The sequence below is a fragment of the Pleurodeles waltl genome, chromosome 5 (assembly GCF_031143425.1).
Source record: "Pleurodeles waltl isolate 20211129_DDA chromosome 5, aPleWal1.hap1.20221129, whole genome shotgun sequence".
NCBI classification, from domain to species: domain Eukaryota; kingdom Metazoa; phylum Chordata; class Amphibia; order Caudata; family Salamandridae; genus Pleurodeles; species Pleurodeles waltl.
In genome coordinates, this window is record NC_090444.1 from 698,490,890 (window position 1) to 698,512,235 (window position 21,346).

General features: G+C 44.8%; 1 protein-coding gene across 3 annotated transcripts in view; it reads left to right on the top strand.

Annotated features, from left to right (window-relative positions):
• SCAF8 (SR-related CTD associated factor 8) overlaps nucleotides 1–21,346 on the top strand; it is a 1,507,655-nt gene that overhangs the window by 173,363 nt on the left and 1,312,946 nt on the right. For all 3 annotated transcript variants that reach the window (XR_011203719.1, XM_069234634.1, XM_069234635.1), the window contains exon 8: nucleotides 20,124–20,297. Coding sequence is in view for 2 of the 3 variants with exons in the window: in XM_069234634.1 (XP_069090735.1) it covers nucleotides 20,124–20,297 (174 nt within the window). In the remaining variant the exon portion in view is untranslated. The remainder of the gene's footprint in view (nucleotides 1–20,123; nucleotides 20,298–21,346) is intronic.

Here is a 21,346-nt window from a genome sequence, read left to right on the forward strand (position 1 = left end):
TTAGGCTTCCACCATTTCCCACTCACTCCTCTCCTGTAGGGGGAAGATTACGGCATTTTCTCCACAAGTGGGAGACTATTACAACGGACACTTGGGTTATCAGTATTGTGGAGAAAGGCTACACCCTTCCCTTTCGGGAGTTCCCGCCCCCCCTCCCGCCCCGCCCATCTTATTGTTCAGAAGAACACCTCCTGTTGCTAGAAGAGGAGGTTCAAGTCCTCCTTTCAAAGGGCGCGGTGGAGTTGGTTCCAGAGCAGGAAAGGGGTCAAGGTTGTTACTCAAGGTACTTCCTGATTCCCAAGAAAGATGGTCGGTTGAGACCGATCCTCGATCTGAGGATCTTGAATTGGTTCCTCAATCAGGAAAAGTTCAAGATGCTGACCCTAGCACAGGTGCTTTTGGCGTTGAACAAAGAAGATTGGATGGTGTCTGTCGACTTGCAGGATGCTTATTTTCATATCCCGATACTCAAGTCGCACAGGAAGTATCTCCGGTTTGTGGTAGGGTCGCAGCACTATCCGTTTGCGGTCCTCCCGTTTGGTCTTACTTCAGCACCTCGAGTCTTCACGAAGGTGATGTCAGTGGTTGCGGCAGAGCTCAGAAGGAAGGGGATAGCAGTATTCCCTTACTTGGACGACTGGTTGATCAAAGCCAAGTCCCCGGAGCTTGTGTCGTATCATCTGCAGTCAACAACCCAGTTGTTGTTCGACCTGGGCTTTTCGGTGAACATGCCCAAATCTCACCTGGAGCCCTCTCAGCGCCTCCTGTTCATAGGGGCAGTACTGGATACAACATTGAATCGAGCCTTTCCTCCGCCTCAGCTAGTTCAAGATATTCAGGAATTGGTTCCAATGTTTCGAAATGGAGCGGTAGTTCCAGTCCTCAAGGTCCTTCGTTTGCTCGGTCTGTTTGCCTCCTGCATACTGTTGGTCACGCATGCTCGCTGGCACATGAGGGCTCTTCAGTGGTGCCTCCAAAGGCAGTGGTCTCAACACAAGGGAGATCTAGAAGGTGCGGTCAAGATCTCCAGAGATGCTGCTGTGGACTTGAAGTGGTGGATTGCGAGCAACAATCTTTCACAAGGAAAGCCGTTCGCGCAGTCGCCACCAGTGGCCACGGTCATAACGGATGCTTCCACTCTAGGGTGGGGAGCTCATCTGGGGGATCTGGAGATCAAAGGACTTTGGTCTCCAGAGGAACAGATGTTTCATATCAATCTGTTAGAGTTACGGGCTGTACGTCTGGCTCTCAAGGCCTTCCTCCCATCCCTTCGTGGTCAGTCGGTACAGGTCCTGACGGACAATACTACCACGATGTGGTACATAAACAAACAGGGAGGAGTAGGGTCGTACCTTCTCTGCAGAGAAGCTCTTCGACTATGGTCCTGGGCAAAGGACCATCAGATTTGCTTGGTAGCAAATCATTTGGCCGGGGTCTTGAATGTACGTGCGGACAGTCTGTCGCCAATTCTCGGCTGACCACGAGTGGCGTCTCCATCCAGATCAAGTTAGTTTAATCTTCCAGATGTGGGGGTTTCCTCGGATAGATCTGTTTGCCACTCGGGAGAACGCGCATTGTCCGTTATTCTGCAGCCTCCAGTATCCGGTGCAGGGAGCATTGGGGGACGCGTTTCTGATAACCTGGTGCGACCAGTTGCTTTACGCGTTTCCCCCCATAACCTTGATTCCTCGAGTGTTGAGGAAGATTCGCCAAGACCGGGCCCAAGTCATCTTAATAGCTCCGGTTTGGCCAAGGAGGGTGTGGTACTCAGACCTTCTCCAACTCTCACTGTGCCCTCCACTCCGTCTCCCTCTCAGGGCAGACCTCCTCTCGCAGTTGCAGGGGCAGGTTTTACACCCCAACCTCCAGAGTCTACACCTACATGCCTGGAGATTGAACGGGGCAACCTGAGTTCCTTCTCTCTCCCGCCTGATGTGGTGGATGTTATCTTAGCGGCCAGGCGACACTCCACTAAATCTATCTACGCTAATAGGTGGTCTAAATTTGTTACGTGGTGTGGGGAGAGACAGATTGATCCCTTACATGCTCATCTGTCGGACGTCAGAAGGGTTGTGCAGTGGCTACCATTAAGGGTTATTTGTCGGCTTTGTCAGCCTTCATTTGTCTTCCAGACCAACCATTGTTATTTAAATCCCCTATTCTCAGATTCTTGAAAGGTCTTCTAAATAAATATCCTCCAAAACCATTTGTTATGCCTCAATGATATTTGTCCTTGGTCCTCACTCTCCTTATGGGGGTCCCCTTTTGAGCCTATGCATTCTTGCCCCTTAAGGTATTTGGTTATTAAAACAGTCTTCCTGGTGGCTATAACATCTGCAAGGAGAGTGAGTGAGTTGCAGGCCTTATCAGTAAAACCCCCTTATACAACTTTTTATGGGGATAAGGTGGTGTTGAGGACCAAGGCTGCTTTCCTCCCGAAGGTTGTTTCACCCTTCCATTTGGCCCAGACAATTACTTTGTCCACGTTCTATCCTCCGCCTCATCCTTCAAAGGAGGAAGAGAGACTGCATCGCTTGGACCCAAAGAGGGCGTTAAGCTTCTTCATTGATAGAACGAAGGATTTCAGGCTGGAGGATCAGCTGTTCATCGGATACGTGGGCAAGAGGAGAGGAAAGGCAGTCCACAAGAGAACACTCTCTCCATGTGGGTTGTTCTTTGCATTAAAATCTGTTACTCTTTGGCAAAGAAGGATCCTCCTGATGGCATTAGAGCTCATTCCACCAGAGCTAAGTCGGCCACTTCAGCCTTGGCCAGAGGTGTTCCTGTGGTCGACATCTGCAAGGCCGCAACTTGGTCGTCCCTTCACAGTTTTGCGAAACATAACTGTTTGGACTCTGAGGTCAGAAGGGACGGCCATTTTGCACGGTCAGTGCTGCAGGATTTCTTGGTTTGACCATTTCGGCACCCACCACCGGGAGTGGTGGTACTGCTTTGGGACTCTATTCATTAGGTGAGGAATCCACAGGTAGTTTATCCATCAGAAGAACGAGTTACTTACCTTCGGTAACGACTTTTCTGGTGGATACATTAGCTACCTGTGGATTCCTCACGGTCTCACCCGCCTCCCCGTTGCCTTTCTGGTCTTACCAAGTAATCCTTGAGTGCGCTCCTCTTGGTCTTCAGGATTGCAATAGATGATGTATATATGGATACTTGTATATATTTATATGTATATATATATATATGTATATATTTTTGTGTATATACATGATTTACATATATTTGTTGGTTTAAAAAAAAAAGTTATATTAAATCTACAACAATTTTATTGCAATGTTGTGTATTTTACAATGTTATGGGATGTTGCCTTGCTCTTTCATTGCATTGGGTTGTTGTTCTCATGCACGTAAAAAATGTTGGTACTGACGTCGGCACGTCGTCGAGGACCTCTTATTGCCTGTATGACGTCAGACGGCGTCGCGTGGGCTAGAGTGACGTCCTCGTCGACGTGCAGAGACTAGGAAGAAGATTTCCGTCGAATGCTGGCGTCATGGGAGTATTCATTAGGTGAGGAATCCACAGGTAGCTAATGTATCCACCAGAAAAGTCGTTACCGAAGGTAAGTAACTCGTTCGTTTCTTCCTATAGAGACTGTTGCCTCCCTTCCTGCCAGTGCTACGAAGCTTTATGGATCATAGAAAAGAAGTGTTTAAAGAGTCAGCGGCTTTTAGGGCAGTAACCCTAAGGACTGAGAAAAGGTACAGACACTCATCTAAAGACCCTCTATATAAAAGAGAAACCAAGCCAGCAGACTCAGTCATTGCTGCCACAGCCAGAAAGAGGGTTAATATACCAACACCCACCACCAGATAAAGCTAAAAGATGGATATGGTGGGGGAAAAATGCTGAAGGGGGTCCAGCAACTCAATGGGGAATAGCCAACTCAAATGCTCTGCTCAACAGATATGCGTACCAGCACTGGACAAGATGGCGGAGCTGATGAAGCACCCCCAGGAACAACATTGCAAAAGGGCAGCATCCCTGGCGTAAAAGGGGAAAAACATTGCAAATACCTGCTTAAAGTCTGCACTGGATGCAGCAGCTTCAGCAAGTAGACAAATTATTATGGGAACCACCCTGCCTGGCTGAGTGTGTCGGGTTTCAATCAAGGCGTACAGGCAAATATAAGTAACACACCTCTCTATGTGGAGCAGATGCTTGTTACTACAGTGGTTGAAACCCTTCAGCAACTTTTGATTGATAATGCCACTGAAAAGTCTATGGGAACCCTGAATTCATGGGAGAGATGCGTAGAGGATCAACCTCTGTCAGAAGACCAGAATGTAGAGGACGTGGATTCACATGCTCTACGTTATTCCGCCATCTAGTGGTTTGGAATTTTCCAACTTCTTTCATCTTCGTTAGTCCTTTATTTTTTGCTTCTTGTTGTTGGGTATCGATGAATCTGCCCATTTGGTGCTTCCTGTGACGCTGTATCTCTTCCCAAAGAACCTTTCATCTTTTGTCACTATTTTCAGATTCTTTTTTTCCGACTTTGGGCCTGGAAACCTGCTGAAGCAGCTTCGAAACAAGGAAGAAATTCCAAGAAATCTTCAAAGTTCACTGGAGACGTTAAAACCATCATGAGGGACAGATACTTGAGGAGTATTCAACTTAAGGAAAATATTTTTCAAGAACTATTGAGAATGGCCATTCAGGGTGCTCCCTGAAGGGCCCAAATGGAGAAGAGACACTTCCAATATTCTGAGAACTGCCACCACAGGTTCTCACAGAAGGACAAGCACCCAGTCTGCAACCTCGGTTCTTCCCGTCAACCACGAAGCCTGCTCAGTCTTCATGTTGAAGACTCTAAGGGGGTGAGAGAGACAGGCCCATAACAGCATGAAGGGCTAGCAGACAACACCATCCCTGAGGGACCTGGGCCTCCCCAGTGAAGAGGATAACAGTGTCGCAGAGGAAGCAAATTAAGAAACTTTGGACGCAGAAGTTAAGATCGTCAAAGATCAGGCAACCAAGAAATCAAAGAAATCAGAGGTAAGAGTCATCTGCCTAAAAAAAAAAAAACAGCTTAAGACACGTAAATCTGACTGAAGGACGTTGAAGTGACTCCGCAGAAGGAATTGGCAAATCCGAGACATCGGAAGACGGTAGAGGAAAAGATGCTTCAGCATCTAAAACAGAGAGGCTGCAAGCAGAACAATGAAGCTGGCTGACCAAGACCTCTTTGAAGGACTCCTTGGTGCTGAAGAGGAAGACACAAATTCTTGATGTCAAAGAAAAGGCGGCAGAGGTGGAGTGGAAGAGAAAGGTGTCTTGAGGCTGAAATCCAGAAAGAGAAGAATTTCTATGAAAACCTAAAGGAGTTTTGCATACCCCAGAAGATTTTGATGTCAAAAGTGTAAAGGGAGAAAGAGGTTGAAGAAATTGAACCTCCACTTACTCCAGAGTCCCAAGAGGAGAAATACTACTTTTTCCTATGAGGAAGAGAAGGAACAGTTACCCTTCCAGGCCCCCCCACCCCCGCCAACGATGTAGGCATGTGTAGCCAAGTTATTTAAACATGCAGCAGAAAAGTATAGGGTACAAATTGAGGAAGAAAAACCTCAATCATGTTTTCTTCTGGAAACCCTAATGCCTGCTCTTGTAAATGGCCCTTTATGTGGGGTTATCCCCAGACTTTTTATTTTTGACCTCCTGTTTTTGACTCTGTGCTACATTTTGTTTTTGCCGGCTTAGACTCTGGGCATTTTACCATAGCTGACCAGTGCTAAAGTGCAAGGGTGCCTGTCTAAATTGTATTGGTGATTGGGATAATCCTGATAGATATATTTGACTTACTAGTAAGTCCTTAGTAAAGTGCACTGTGTGCCCAGGGCCTATAAATCAAATGCTGCTAGTGGGCCTGCAGCACGGATTGTGTCGAACACATGACTGGCTCTGTAAATATGGCTCAGGCCTGCCATTGCAGTGTCTTTGTGTGCAGTTTCTTAACTGCCATGTCGACCTGGCAAGTGCACCCACTTACCAGGCCTAAAGCCTCCCTTTTATTACTTGTAAGTCACTCCTCAGGTAGGCCCAAGGCAGCCTTATGGGCAGGGTGCAGTATATTTAAAGGTAGGACATGCCCTGGTGTGTTTTACATGACCTGATAGTGAAAAACAAATTTAGCAGTATATCATTAACTCTCCCATAGGGTAACATGGGGATTACTTTGAAGCATCGTTCAAGTGTAGTTTCCGATTGGGAGCCGATAGAGATATGGAGTTTGTATTTAAACATACATCTTTTGGTGAAATAGATTTTTGAACTGAGAGTTTGAAAATGCCACTATTAGCAAGTGCAAAAAGGACAGATGATGGACAGAATGCGGAACAAATCAAACATCCACCCCAGTTATAGATCTGAGTTTAGTCCATCAGTTTTTTTTTTGCTTGCCATGCAAATCCAGTTTGGATCCAGCCAAAGGCAAATCAGTCTTAACCCTGCTGTCCATGGGAACAGTCCAGCCCGAACTGCCAGGTCCTCACTGGACCAGAAACAAGCATCCTGGGACCGGTTTCGGGAAATCAGCCAGGCTAGCTTGAATCTGATGGCATAGCAAGCACAGGACCCACGTCTGGGCATACCCTTCCCACTTAGGGCAACAATTGCAAAAAGAACAGGTGATGGATGGATATATGGGGTAACCCTGGAGGAAGATAAAGGGGGCTCCTGCTTCCCACTGGAGACCCTCATACCAACAAGTAAGGGGAGCCTATATCTTCCCATGTTACCCAGCATGCTGGACCTGGGTGAGGAGGCCTTCAAGGAACCAGCATCAGCCAAGGGAGATACGCCGAGAGTGGAAAAGAAATACAAACCCTCCCCAAAAGATCCCAAATAAAACCCTCAGTTCTTACCTAAAGTGGTAACCAAATTTCACGTCAGACCATGCAGTTACCAGTTTTCTTCAATAACTCTCAGACAGAAATGGAGAAAAAGCTAAATACACTGGGTGTTAGAAGGTCACTAATATACTAGTAACATATGTTACATATAATAAATCCAACAAAGGAACCCCCGTCACAAAGGGGACCATTGCGAGATGGATCGTGGAGACAATGCAAACATGCTACGCAGCAGCAGGCAAACAACTGCTACACCACCCAAAGGCACACTCAAGGAAAAAGGGTGCAACCCTGCCATTCATAGCAAACGTGCCCATAGACACTTTTTTCCCAGCAGCAACATCGGCATCCCCTCACACGTTCACAAACTACTATTGTGTGGACATCCAAATGCACAAAGAAGCCCATGTGGAACAGAAGGTTTTACAGCACCTCTTTCCAAGTTTAACATTTCAACGCATCCAACCCAATTGAAGGGGAGAAACTGCTACACAATGTGATGCACAGCTTGTGAATCCAGAAAAGGATTCATGCTGCAAAATGAAATGGTTAGTTACCAGTAGGAGTAGTTATGCAGCCTGGATAGTTTTTGCAGCCTGGGTAGTTTTCTGGATTCAAATGCAAGCCACCCACCTCCCCAGAAAGGAGAACAGGACAAATAGGTGGGGAAGAGGTCAGAGTTAAAAAAAAAAAAAAAAAAAAAAAAAAAAGAGGGGGGAAAACCAGAAAACCATAGCAGAGGGAAAAATAATCCAAAGATGGCTACCATGCACAGAAACTTCCGGGGTGCCGTCTGATGGCATGCGGGGGACGTAACTAATACCAAATGGTGGTTGAGGCCCAAAAGAGGAAAAAAGAAAAAAAACAAGAGGCAAAAATTCGGGACCCAACCTCTAGATGGCGGAAACATGCACAGCTTGTGAATCCAGAAAAACCTTCAGGCTGCAAAACTTACCCTACTGTTAAGTAACTATTTCGTTTTGTACTTTAAAGAATTTGCTTGAATCACATGGGACCCACTCACCTCCCCAGAAGATAGGGGAGCATCAAAAAAGAGAGAATCTGAAGAGGCCGTCCACGCGTCAAAGCTTTCGGGAAGGGCGTCTGATGTCAGGAGAGGCTGGATTAGGCATCAAATGTTGGGCCACATGAAGCTTTAAAAAATAAAATAAAAAAAAAATAAGATAAAAGAAAAACAACAAAGAGAATGACCACTGATACAGCGACGAATTCTGAACCAAACCATTAGATGGCGGAATATTGTACAGCATGTGAATCGAGAAAATCCTTCAAGCTGCAAAATTACTCCTACAGGTAAGAAACCATTTAGTTCCACAGATCAGCATTGCATGGCAATCACATAATTACTGCAGATTTTTGAGGCAGAATTAGAGCCACAGGAAAAGGTCAACCATTGTTGGGGCCAGATTGGAAAGTTACTTCCAGGGTTGGACACAGCCTCTGAAAAATGGGTCCTAAACTTAATACTGCATAGATTCTGCATAGAACTACAGGACATACAGCCAAATCCAAAATCAAAGAAAAGGGCTTGCAAGAGAGAAGAATGATGACTCTTGGAGCTAAAACAACTATTGTAAAATGCAGGCATAGAGAACTTTCTCATACGGAAATACAATAAATGAGTATGTTTAGTATACTTCCTTATCCTAGGACAAACCTGGACACTGAGACCCATCATACACCCTAGGTTCCTATACAAATTAATAAAAACAGAAGTTTAGGGAGAGCACACTGCAGCAGGCCTTCCCAAGGCTGAATGAAGGGGACTACATGGTGACCGTGGACCTCAAGGATGCCTACCTTTGTGTCCCAATTAACTTAAAGTACAATAAATTTATCAGGTTTGTTGACAAAAACTCCGATTACCAGTTCTAAATGCTTTCATTTGGGATAAAAATAGCTTTACATGGTTTTTACGAAATGCCTTTTAGTGGTGGCTACTCCCTTGTGAAGCAAAGGAACACATGTTACCTTACCTGGATCACTATCTGGTAAAAGTGAGAATCAGAAAATGCATACTAACATCGGCACAGAGCCTGTACAGACTGAGATTCTCCTTAAACCTGAAGAAATCGGTCAGTCATAGAAAGGGAGGCCTTTGCTGTTGTCGGGGCCTTGAAGAAGTTGAGGCCATTCTTGTTTGGCACTCACTTCCTTGTTCAGACAGACCACAAGCCCCTTCTTTGGCAAAAACAGAATGAAGGTGAAAAAAATCCCAAACTGTTAAGGTGGTTCATATCCCTACAGGGGGTGGACTATACAGTGGAACATAGATCTGGGTATAACCACTTCAATGCAAATGGACTCTCCAGGTATTTCCACTTGACTCAACTAGACAAGGTTAGGCTTATTGTCATTTGTTGTGTGTGTGTGGGAGGGGGGTGGGGGGTGAGGTGGGTGGGGGAAGGGTGTGGAGTACCCTCTTTCTTGACATGGTTACCCCCATTTACTGCCTGTTAGTGTGTTTCACTGTGTTCACTGGGATCCTAACCAGAACCCCAGTGATTATGGTATCTCCTTTTAAACGTAGTTTCTTGAACCATATAACCCCTCACATTTGGCATACTGGTGCCCCCGTGTAAGTCCCTAGTATATGATACCCAGGGCATTGGGATACCAGGGGATCCCAATGGGCTGCAGCAAATATTTTGCCACCCATGGTGAGCCTATGTAAAATGTAACTGTAGGCCTGCCATTGCAGCCTCCATGAAAAGGTGCATGCACCTTTTCACTACATGTCACTGCACCAGATCACTGTAAGTCACCCTTATGTTATGCCCTCCTAGCCCAGGGGGCAGGGTGCAAGTTTTGTGTGTGAGGGCACCCCTGCACTAGCAGAAGTGCCCCCACTAACTCAGTTCCATTTTCCTGGACTTTGTGAGTGTGGGGACGCCATCTTATGCATGTACTGTACATAGGTGACTACCTATGTCCAGCTACACAATGGTAACTCCAAACTTGGGAATATTTGTTATCAAACATGTCGGAATCGTACCCCAATACTGTAGCCAGTATTGGAAGTATGATTCCATGCACTCTGGGGGCTCGTTAGAGGACACCCAGTATTGCTTGCCAGCCTTCTGTTGTTTTCCAGGCAGATCAAGCTGCTGCCACCCCTCAGACAGGTTAAAGCCCAGGAAGGCAGCACAAAGGATTTCCTTTTGGGGGGTTGGGGGGGATGGGTAACACCATCTCTCTTTGGAATTAGATGTTACCTGTTATAGGAGGGGTAGCCTCCCCAAGCCACTGGTATGCTTTGAAGGGCACATTTGGTGCCCTCCATAAACCAGTCTACGCCTGCTCTGGCACGGAACTGGACAATGGGAAGGGGAGTGACCACTCTCCTGTCGGTCACCACCCCAGGAGTGGTGCCCAGAGCTTCTCCAGAGGCTCCCTGGGTTCTGCCATCTTGAATCCAAGGTGGACAGTGGAAAACCACCTTCAAGCCTTGGCAAAGTCCATTGTCTTAGCTGAAGGGTTGCAAGGCTGCTGTGGACCAGTAAGGTCTGAGGAGGACTCAAACCAAGGAGGGGAGTCCCAGGTGACCCTCAGCAGTTTGGAGAGCCAAATGTCGAAGATGCAGCCTCTGCAGGCAACTCACAGGTGGCCGGCACAGGAGTCGCAGTGAGGCCCTCTCAGCACACCTGGAAAGGAGTCCCATGTTGCTGGAACAGCAGGCAGTAGACCACACGTTTGCAGGTAGGAAGGAGTGCTGGAGGCTGGGGCTACACGGAGCCTGAAACCTTGGTAGTTGCAAGATTCGTGTTGCAGAGGGGTACTGTTGTGCGAGGCAAAGATTCGCCATCTCCAAAATTGGACAGCTGATAGTGGGGACCATGGGGACCACTTAAGACCACCACCTGTGTTGCAGGACCCACGCAGAGTTGCAGAAGAGAGGACCTATGCAGCAGATCGTCATTGCAGTTGGTGCCTGCAGATGTAGGGGGTGACTCCTTCACTCCAAAAGAAATTCCTTCTTGCTTCTTGGTGCAGACTGAAGGCTTGTCGCTCTCAGAGGATGGACAGCCGGGGACGTTGCAGTTGCTGGAAAGTAGCCGTAGAAAACAATGTTGCAGAGCATAGTTGCTCCTGGAGCTGCAAATTGTAGGTTCCTGTGAAGTCCAGTTGCAGTTCCAGTGGCCAGGAGTCGAAGTAAACTTTGCATTGGAGATCTGCTGGAATCTTGCACATCGAGTCTGAGGATCCAACCCTAGAAGGGAGAGCCTATATAACCCTAGTAGGGTGACCACCTATCAGGAGACGGCTGTGACATCACCTGCCTGAGCTGGCCACTCAGATGCTCCCAAGGTCCTCGGCCCACATTGGATTCAAGATAAAAGAATCAGGTGGCCACCTGGAGGAGCTCTGGACACCACCCCTGGGGTGGTGATGGACAGGGGAGAGTTAAATCCCATTTCCATTATCCAGCTTCGTGCCAGAGCAGGGACCGGGGGGGTCTATGGAGTGGTGCAAACCGTTTATGCAAAGACGGGGCACCAAATGTGCCCTTCAAAGCATAACTGTGGCTTGGGGAGGCTACCCCTCTCAAGCCATGTAACACCTATTTCCAAAGGGAGAGGGTGTTGCCTCTCTCGCCCAAAGGAAATCATTTGTTCTGTCTTTCTGAGCTTGAGCTCTTCGAGCAGCAGGAGGGCAGAAACCTGTCTGTAGGATTGCAGGAGCGCAGGCTGCCTAGGAAAACCCAGCAAACTGATAGGAGCAAAGTTTGTGGTCCTCCAAGGAGCCCCCGTAGTGCATGGAATCCTACAACCAATACTGGGAACAGTATTGGGGTATGATTCCGACATGTTTGATACCAAACATGTGTAGGGTCAGCGTTACCATTATGTAGCTATAGTGACCCATGGTTCCATGTTTGTTCTCCGGAGTTGCTCTTCTAATTTTCAGAATTATTCAGGGCATTGCTTGATGAACATTAGGTAGTGGATTCGGATTTAGTTGTTAGGCTGCCTATTGCCTGTTGAAATTAACTTACTGAGTTGTGATACATACAGCTTGATGCTGCATAAATAAAGATGAGGGTGCCTCATAGCGATTATTGCTATCATTCCTCAATGCACTAAAGAAAACCTAGCATAGGAATAATGGTAAAAGCAGTTTAAATGTTTCAGGCTTCCATCCAGTTAACCTTGTAAAGTTCTATTGAATTGTCCAATTAAGCAGGTTTTTATTAAGGGTGTGAACCTAACATTTTTATTATCTAGCGTAAGCAAATAGTATTTTGGCACTTGCAAAGAAAAATAGGTAGTAAATTGTTTATCACGGTGCCTTCATCAATGGAAACAGGCCTCAGGTAATCAAAATGTGAGTTGTTTGGCTTTCTGAATTCCCTTCCTAAGGGATGCCTTAGCTATTTCTCCAGTGCATTTGTTGGTAATGTTTTGCACAACACAGTTTTGATTTGCAAATTATTGGAGTACTAGTATTTTCTCTCCTCTTTGGCATATTCTGTGGCTTTTTATATTACTTGTATGTTTGTCCCCCACAGTCTGCTTCATGACCCAGCCCCACATGGGGCACAAATGCATCAATTGGATGACATATTCTACAGAGACCACGAGCACTAGTTGAATATTTTCTTGTACAGCTGTGTTTTCAGTAATGTTCTAAAGGCTGTCTGTAAGTGCTTTGGATAACTGCAGGGAGGTGATTCTTGATCTGGGTTTATTGAGATGCAAATGTTCACTGCCCTCAATCTCCTCTCCTCTGGAGTTGTGGGTGAGGGTTTTGAATCATGGGAATGAGCCCTGCCGGTGCTGGCATCTAAGGAAGTCTGGTTGAAATAATCTTTTTAGGTTTCGCCTGTACACGTGCGTGCGCGCATGCTTGCAATATCTTTTCTTGTTTAAAAAAAAAAAAAAGCATAAAAGGGGCTTGTAACCAGCCCCTTACTTACCTGAATTTACCATTATCTTACTGTTGTCTTTATCGATGGTCTTGCTGTTGAGTTGCCTTTGGACCTAGTACTTCTTTTGGTCACTTCCTATTGGACACTGGCCATTGTCCTTCCTTCTGGCTATGATGCCGAAGGTGGTACTTTTTTCTTCTTGCGTGCTGTCTTCATTCTTCGCTTCTGTCTTTGTTGCTGTCTTCTTTTTTTGCTTCCGGCATGCCGCCTTACTTTACTGAGGTCTTTTTTCTTTGTTGCTGTCCGTCTTTTTTCTTTCTGCACACCGTCTTTTGTCTTCTGTCTTCGCTGACTTGTTTACCGCATGCCATCTTATGTCTTCTAATGTCTTCTCTTCTGCCGTCTTCCCTCTTCTCCCGTCTTCCCTCTTCTGTCTTCCTTTGTTCAGCAGTCTGCTGTCTTCCTCTGTTATGCCGTCTTCTTTCGTCTTTCCCACATGCAAATATGTTTCGCCTTTGTTTTTTTTCTATGTAATTGGCTTACAAATATTAGAAAAGTGTTATAATAATGTTTCTTTTATTAATTTAAAAAAACATTTTTAGAACACTTTTCAAATATCTTAAGACAGTTGCATAGAAAAAAGGACAAAAGTGAAACAATACTTAAAAAAAAAAAAAATCAATGTAAGCCTCCTGTAGACAAAGAACCTGTTGTAATATAATTGTTGGAGTAATTCAACCATAAGTATTATAATATGTTGTCATAGTTATATCTACAACTGTTTTATTCTCCTATACCATTTCCTATTTCCATATAATCCCTTTTGTAAGGTTCTTATTAGTAAAATGGTACGTTCCGTTCCGTCCCTTGGAATGTTGATTAATGGTACAACCAGGAGTGCACCTTAGAATGTTGATGAAGAGAAGCGACGGGCGGTCAGAGGCAGTGAGAAGGAAGGTGCTATGCAAGGAGTCTGCTAATAAACTGACTACAAATCAAGTTGGTCTCTGTGATTTCAAGATTATAACAGAAGAACTTTTTGGCGACGAGGATGGGATACTGCGCAGGGGCGGTAAAGACTCCTTGCCCCTGATTTTGTTCAGCACCACAGTGAATTGCCTCATTCCATTTGAGGAGCCAAGAAGGTACAGTCAAGTGGCGCCTGTGTGTCTAGAAGTGGGCGGAGAACATCAGAGATCGTTTCAGCATACGATATGGGAAGATACAGAGTGAAGTGCTAAGTGGATGGAACTTTATGGGGTATGCTATAAAGAACTAACATTTATTCTGGCTGGAAGCTATAGTGCTGAAGAAAATCTTCGTCAAAGCTAAGTGGAGATTAGGGCATATTAGCGCGTACGTTCAAGCGCTTAATATACCTCCGTTTGTGCGGCGCATACTAATCGTGCTGGCAGTGTGAGAGTACATGGTCTCATACTGGCTGAACATCCGTTTTGAACCATAGCATCAGCGCATTGGAAGGAGCGCCTCTGTTTGGTACCAAGTTGAGGCGCGGGAGAGTCCGTGTAGCGCGGCGGCTCCGTGCAGCGCGGCGGCTCAGAACGGTTTAAGCAAGAAATACGAACGTTCTGAATAAACCCAAAGCGTTTCAGTGCGGCGCTGAAGCGTGGCGTGTGGTCGTCCTGGCACGGGGCTGAGCGGAGAACGAACACGGCGGCGTTTTACGAAGCACTGAGGGGACTTCAGCAAACGGAGCACATCCTACAATACCAAGTGTGACGAGCTTACCGGCAAAACTTCGGATATCTGTGACCTCAGGGACTCGGTCAGGTGAAGTGAGGTAATCCTCGAGACTGAAGTGAGCTGCCCTGTAGAGGAACGTTTTTCAAAATAAAAGCCTGTTGTGTTAGGTTTTTCAAAATAAGAGCGTAGTCGTGTAAAATATATATTATACACAAGTGCTGGCTGTATTAAGACTGTGAACACATTGTGATAGGAATTTCAAAGAATGTAATGTATAATTTACACTATCTGATTCTGAAAAGCAGAGTATGGTGTTGAGTTGTAAGGCGAAGGGCACATCATTGTAGAACAAGTGCCAGGTTATTGTAAAAGAAAAAAAAAACGGGGAAAGAGGCAGAAATCTCTCAAAACATCAGCAGAAATCAGTAATACATCACCATTTAGTAACGCTATTACGTATTTCACTATAAATAAGAAGAGAACAAGATGGCTGCTGCGGGGATGTCTCAACCTCCCCCATTTTTAAATGAAATTGGCGAACCATTATTACCATGGAAGGAATGGTCTAAATTGTTTCAGTCTTACTTAATTGCTATAGGGGGAGAAAAGTTTACAGCAGTAAGGAAGCAACATATACTAGTACACAACATAGGAATACAAGGTAGAAAAGTATATGAGAGTCTGACAGTCAATGAAGAAGAAGGAGAGGAGGATGGAGATAATTTTGATGTTTTCCAACAAACGTTGTACAGGCTGGAGGGTCATTTTGGGCACAAAGTTAATGTTGTATTAGAACGACATAGATTCTTCAGCAGAGTACAAGCCAAAGACGAAAAGGTAGGAGCCTACATAGCTTCTTTGCGAGGGCTTGCTCAAACATGTGCTTTTGGGGACCTAGAAGACTCGTTAATCCGTGATCAGTTAGTTAGGTGTACTAATAGCCCAAGGGTGCAAGAGAAGCTCCTTACTCACAACCCTACTGTAAAAGAAGCTGTGGATATGGCAAGGAGTATTGAGCATACAGTTGAATGTATGAGAGAGATTAAAAACACACCTGAGGTAGATAGTGTGAAAGAAATAAAAGGTGGCAATACAAAGGATGAGGGGGTGGACAATAAGGATGAAGAGTCAGTTGTGATGGCCACTACGGTAAGGAGGAATTTTAATGAGGACATAACTAAAGGAAGATGTTTCAGATGTGGGAACCCCAAACATCTAGCAAATAATCCTTTGTGCCGGGCGCGTGGTTGCATGTGCAGGAAGTGTGGTGCTAAAGGGCACTTTGCGAGGGTGTGCAAAAATGATAAGTTCACCAAGAAAAAAATAAACAGAGTAGAAGAATTTACTGATTTAGGTACTAAGTTTATTCTACAAGTCAAGGGGAAGCAGGGGACAGAATCCCGCAACAACGCTTATCCTATGTGTGACATCAGGCTTGATGATATTGTGGTGAAGGTTTTTGCCGATTCTTGTTCACCTTATACATTCTTGAACTATCAAACTTTTGTTGACAAGTTCCAAATGAGGGCTTACAAATTGCACTCTGCCAACCTTAAACCGGGTGGGTACAACAGCGACCCAATACCTCTTAAGGGAATGCTAGAACTAGACATTATGTTCAAGGACAGACACACGAAAGGAGAGGTGTACATTACTGAGAAGGGATCCAATTTACTGGGATGGAGGCACCAGAAGGAGCTCGGAATCAAACTGGATCCCAACGGCAAGGAACAAGTGTTACTAGTAAATTTGCAGAGATTTTGTGAAAGTGTGTGAAGAATGTCCAAGACTGTTTGATGATAGATTAGGGTTGTTGAAAAACTTCCAGCACAAAATTAAACTCAAGGAGGGTGCCACACCTGTGGTACATAAAGTGAGATCTGTCCCGTATCTAATGAGGGAACCGTTGAAGGAAGAATTGGGCAAGTTGGTCAAATCAGGAGTAATAGAACCTATTGAGAGCTCTTAATGGTTGGCTCCAATGTGGTCACAAAGAAACCCAATGGAAGAGGTATTCGTCTGTGTGTGGACTTGAGGGATTTAAACGCGAATATATGGATAGATAGATTTCCCTTACCCAAAAACAATGAAATGGTAAGCATGTTGGGGTCCGCTAAACATTTTAGTGTGATTGATCTATCTTCCGCATACCACCAGGTGGAGCTACACCCTACTTCACGCTCGCTCACGTCCTTTATTACTCCATTTGGGGCATTTAGATATCGCAGGATGCCATTTGGCCTCGCATCAGCTGCTGCGGTATTCCAAAGAATCATGCAGATGATTTTGCAGGAGATCAAGCAAGTTATGTGCTTTCAGGATGACATACTAGTATATGGGAGTACGGAAGGTGAGCACAATGCAACCTTAAGAGAAGTCTTCCAGGCTTTAGATAAAGCGGGCATGACCATCAGGAAGGATAAGTGTCAACTAGGGGTTGAATCTGTGGAATACTTAGGACATAAAATAAGTAAGGATGGTGTTGAACCCAAGTGTGATCTAGTAGTGGCTGTGAAGGAAGCTCCAGCTCCTACCAATAAAGATGAATTGAGATCATTTTTGGGTTTAGCGGAGTATATGTCCAAGTTTGTTCACAACTTTGCAGCAGTTACTGCTCCTATGAGAGCATTACTAAAGAAAGACACACCATTTGTGTGGAATGAAGAGAGTCAGAGTTCATTTGACGAAGTCAAAGAAGCCATTGTCCACTGCCCTATGTTAGGGAATTTTGACACCACCAGGAAGACGTGGCTCACCACAGATGCGAGTGGAAAAGGTTTAGGTGCCAATCCCAATGTGTAAATGGGCAAGAAAGGATCGTGGGGTTTGCATCCAGATCATTAAAGGAGGCAGAACTAAATTATTCCACAATAGAGAGGGAGGCTTTAGCCTGTTTTTGGGCCGTCAGTCATTTCAAGTACTTCTTATGGGGACTGCCGTTTGTGATTAGAACAGACCACAAACCCCTTATTTCTTTATTTACTGTTAAAGGTAAAGACCAAGCCACCCCTCGTATTGCGAAGTGGATTATGGGGTTGGAAAGCTTTAATTTCGACATGCAATATGTCCCCGGCAAAAGAAATGTGGTGGCTGACTGTCTCTCTAGACTACCCAGGAAGGGTGGGAAGGATGAATCTAACGAGAGCTTTGACCCAGTGTTTCATGTAGAACTGTCAGGTATTACCAAAGAAGAATGGGTCACAGCTACATCTTCCGATAGGATTATACAAACCTTGAAAGATATGATTTTGAGGGGGTGGCCTAATAGTTGTCAGAAACTTGATGAGGAGGTAAAGGGGTACTGGGAGGTACGTTCTGAACTCCACTTAACCGAAGACCTAGTAATGAGAGGTGAGAGAGTTGTTCCCCCCAAAGCACTCTGGGAAAAACTGATAAGATTGGCACATGAGGGACATCTAGGAAGGACTTTGACTAAGAACCAACTACGAGCCTCCTACTGGTTCCCCACAATGGACAGGCTAGTTGAGGATACTGTTCGTGATTGTACCCATTGCTCATTGAGTGATAAAACCAGAAGCATGCGCAAGGCTCCCTTATCTCCAGTTGAGGTCCCCACCAAACCATGGGACAAGCTTGGGTTAGATATAGTAGGACCCCTCCCGTGCCCAGGATCGAGAGCCAGGTTCATTGTTGTGTTAGTAGATTATCACACACACTGGGTGATGACCAAGGCCGTACATAATGTAACCACCCATGATGTAATACAATTCCTTAAAGAAACCTTTACCCGTGAAGGTATTCCAAGTACTATTGTGACTGATAATGGAGTGCAGTTCACTTCAAGCGCCATGGTCGAATTTTTGACAACCAGTGGAATCGGACATTACCGGACAGCATTATACAACCCGAAGGCAAACGGTCTGGTAGAAAGGGTCAACAGGATGATCAAGGAGTGTTTGCAGTTAGCCAGTGTGTCTCGAGTTTCAGGAGAAGGCGCAATTGAGAGTATGTTGTGGTCATATCACACCACACCCAATTTGGTCACGGGTGTATCCCCTTTTGTATCTCTTAAAGGTAGACAACCAGGAACTAAGTTAAACCCGAATTGGTTGGGAGGGGGGGAGCCCGTTTTTGTTCATCGTAAGGAGGTATTGGCGAAGGTAAGAGAGAACCAGAGGAGGTACCAGGATTGGTATAACATCAAAATGGGTACTAAAAGTAAACATTTGAGAGTGGGCCAATGGGTCAGAATAAAGCTACCAGGATCTACTCGGTAGGAGGGAAGTCGGTTCTCAAAGCCATTAAGAATTACTAAGGTACATAAGAATGTGGTAACCCTGGAAGATGGTCGTGTATGGAGTATGGACCGTTTAACTACCACCCAAAATGACCCCAGTTGGTCAGAACAAAGTTCTGGAGAGGAGTGACAATGATCCAATGGGGATGCAGGTTCATTGTGCAGGTGGGGGATTTCACGGATATGAGACAAAGAAAATGTCCAACTGTAACATGTGATTGTGTCATGTTCCTTCTCCTTTGTTGCATTGGTGGGGAAGGTGAAGTGTTGTAATATAATTGTTGGAGTAATTCAACCATAAGTATTATAATATGTTGTCATAGTTATATCTACAACTGTTTTATTCTCCTATACCATTTCCTATTTCCATTTCCATATAATCCCTTTTGTAAGGTTCTTATTAGTAAAATGGTACACTTCGTTCCGTCCCTTGGAATGTTGATTAATGGTACAACCAGGAGTGCACCTTAGAATGTTGATGAAGAGAAGCGACGGGCGGTCAGAGGCAGTGAGAAGGAAGGTGCTATGCAAGGAGTCTGCTAATAAACTGACTACAAATCAAGTTGGTCTCTGTGATTTCAAGATTATAACAGAACCTTTATTGGTTTGCCTACTTTTGCGTTGTTTGCTGTTTTTCTACAAGGTAGACATCAAATCTATTGCTCAATGTTTAACTTAAGTCTGATGATTGCAAAGTTTGGCTACCAAGATTCACTCAGTATTCGTATGCAAACACCACTGCTTTCAGAAGCACTTAAGTGTGGCTTGGGTCTTTGGTGAAGGAGCAGTATCACATATACTTAAACATACATCCTGTACCCGTGGTTTTTAACTTGAAATAACAAAACCAGATGAATGTCTGATTTGTTCAACAGGACAGAAGGTACACATCTAACAACTACATGCTTTTTCTGTAGCATAGCCGCTAACAGCTTGCATTAATATCTTAAGCACTGAGCTATATAAAACACAAGGGCACAAGCAATTAATTCTGAACTGTTGTCCACTCTGTCTGGCCAGAGTTTACCATGCTGCATTTCCAGTGAATGTTTTGACTTAAAAAACAAAAACAAAAAACAATTGTATACAGGGACTGCACTGACACCTTTACAACCTATTACAGCATTAAGAGCCTTTTTACTTGGGCTTCTCTCATACTTTACATTGAATTTACCACTTTGTCGGGAAAGGAGTTTAGAACTACGAAATATTGCCACAGTACATAATACAGCACGTAGTATCTTTGTTCTTCTGTCTGGACTGTATGACATTATAACTGAACAGGTGATATGACATGTTGTGTAGGGCCGGAATCTTAGGTAGTATTTCATTATCTGTTTGTAGTAAGAACATAGATAGGTTGTCTTATGTTCTAATTCTCAGGGTTTGTATTTTCCACTAGCTTCAACAGTTGGTACAGACACTACAGATTCAGCAGCAGAAACCACAGCCTTCTTTGCTTCAAGCTTTGGATGCTGGCCTCGTCGTCCAGTTGCAGGCATTGACCGCACAGCTCACTGCAGCAGCTGCATCAAACTCAATCAATCCATTGGAGCAGACTGTCTCTCTAAGCAAGGTACATCTTTGCATGTGAATTCTTTTCAGCACGATGCCTATATATTCTTGCACCTGTTGAACGTTAAAAAAAAGTCTTTCCTACTGTTTTAAAGATGATTAACTAGTTTATGCAAATCATTTTTGTGGACACAGTTGTAATTTATTGCCACTAATTTAGCGCCCCCCATTGCTTTTCTTCTTGTACCCCCTTTTCTTAAGCAATTTTTTCTACCCCTTCTCTGTGTGAGTTTCTCCCTTCCCTCTTTCCACCCCAATTTTGGGACTTACATATGGGTATTTAGGCTTCAGTGTTAATTGTGACTTTTATACACCCTTATTTTTCACCACCTCACAATCTTTCCAGATCTAAAACTGTGTTGGCTCTGGCTTGACAGTGCTCACACTAGTTGTAGCAGGGTTTTCCGTTTTATACTGAGCTATGTGCATAAAGCCCACTTTGAAAGGGGCAGACTCGCTTGTGTTGTGCCTCTCTGAGTAGGCAAGATAAGATGATTTTGGATTTGCAGTTTGGACTGCTGCCTGTGTGGTTCAATGTGGAAATTTGGGTTGCTGCTTTTTCTGCTTTCTTTGGTCTGTGAGTAGGAAGCTAGTACTGCTACTGTCAGTGCTGTGAACTAGTGTGTGAGTATGGAGGGAAGTTATGCCGATGCTGGCTGTGCTGCAAGTGCTTTTTAAAAAAATGTTTAAAGCTTTTACTGCACCTGCCCACACTATACTTTTTTTATTTTTGATATTGTTTTGCTACTGCAGCCAATTCTCTTACAATGTCTGTGTGTAAGATTGATTTCCAATTGTCTGTGCTGAAACTGTTAAGAGCGAACTGCTGCTGGCCAAGATTAATGTTTCAAATGGAAACTTGTAACGGCAGATTCCTCCACTTTCTAATATCCTCTTGTGCTGTGGTAGATCACAAAGATTTCTAAGCATGACCCCAATGTGCCAGTAGGTGTGCATTGTGTGGCTCCCCAGAGGAAGTGACTGGAGACATATCTAAGCACCAGCCAAGCACACGAAACGAAGTTCCTTTATTCCTGCACCTTCGTACTT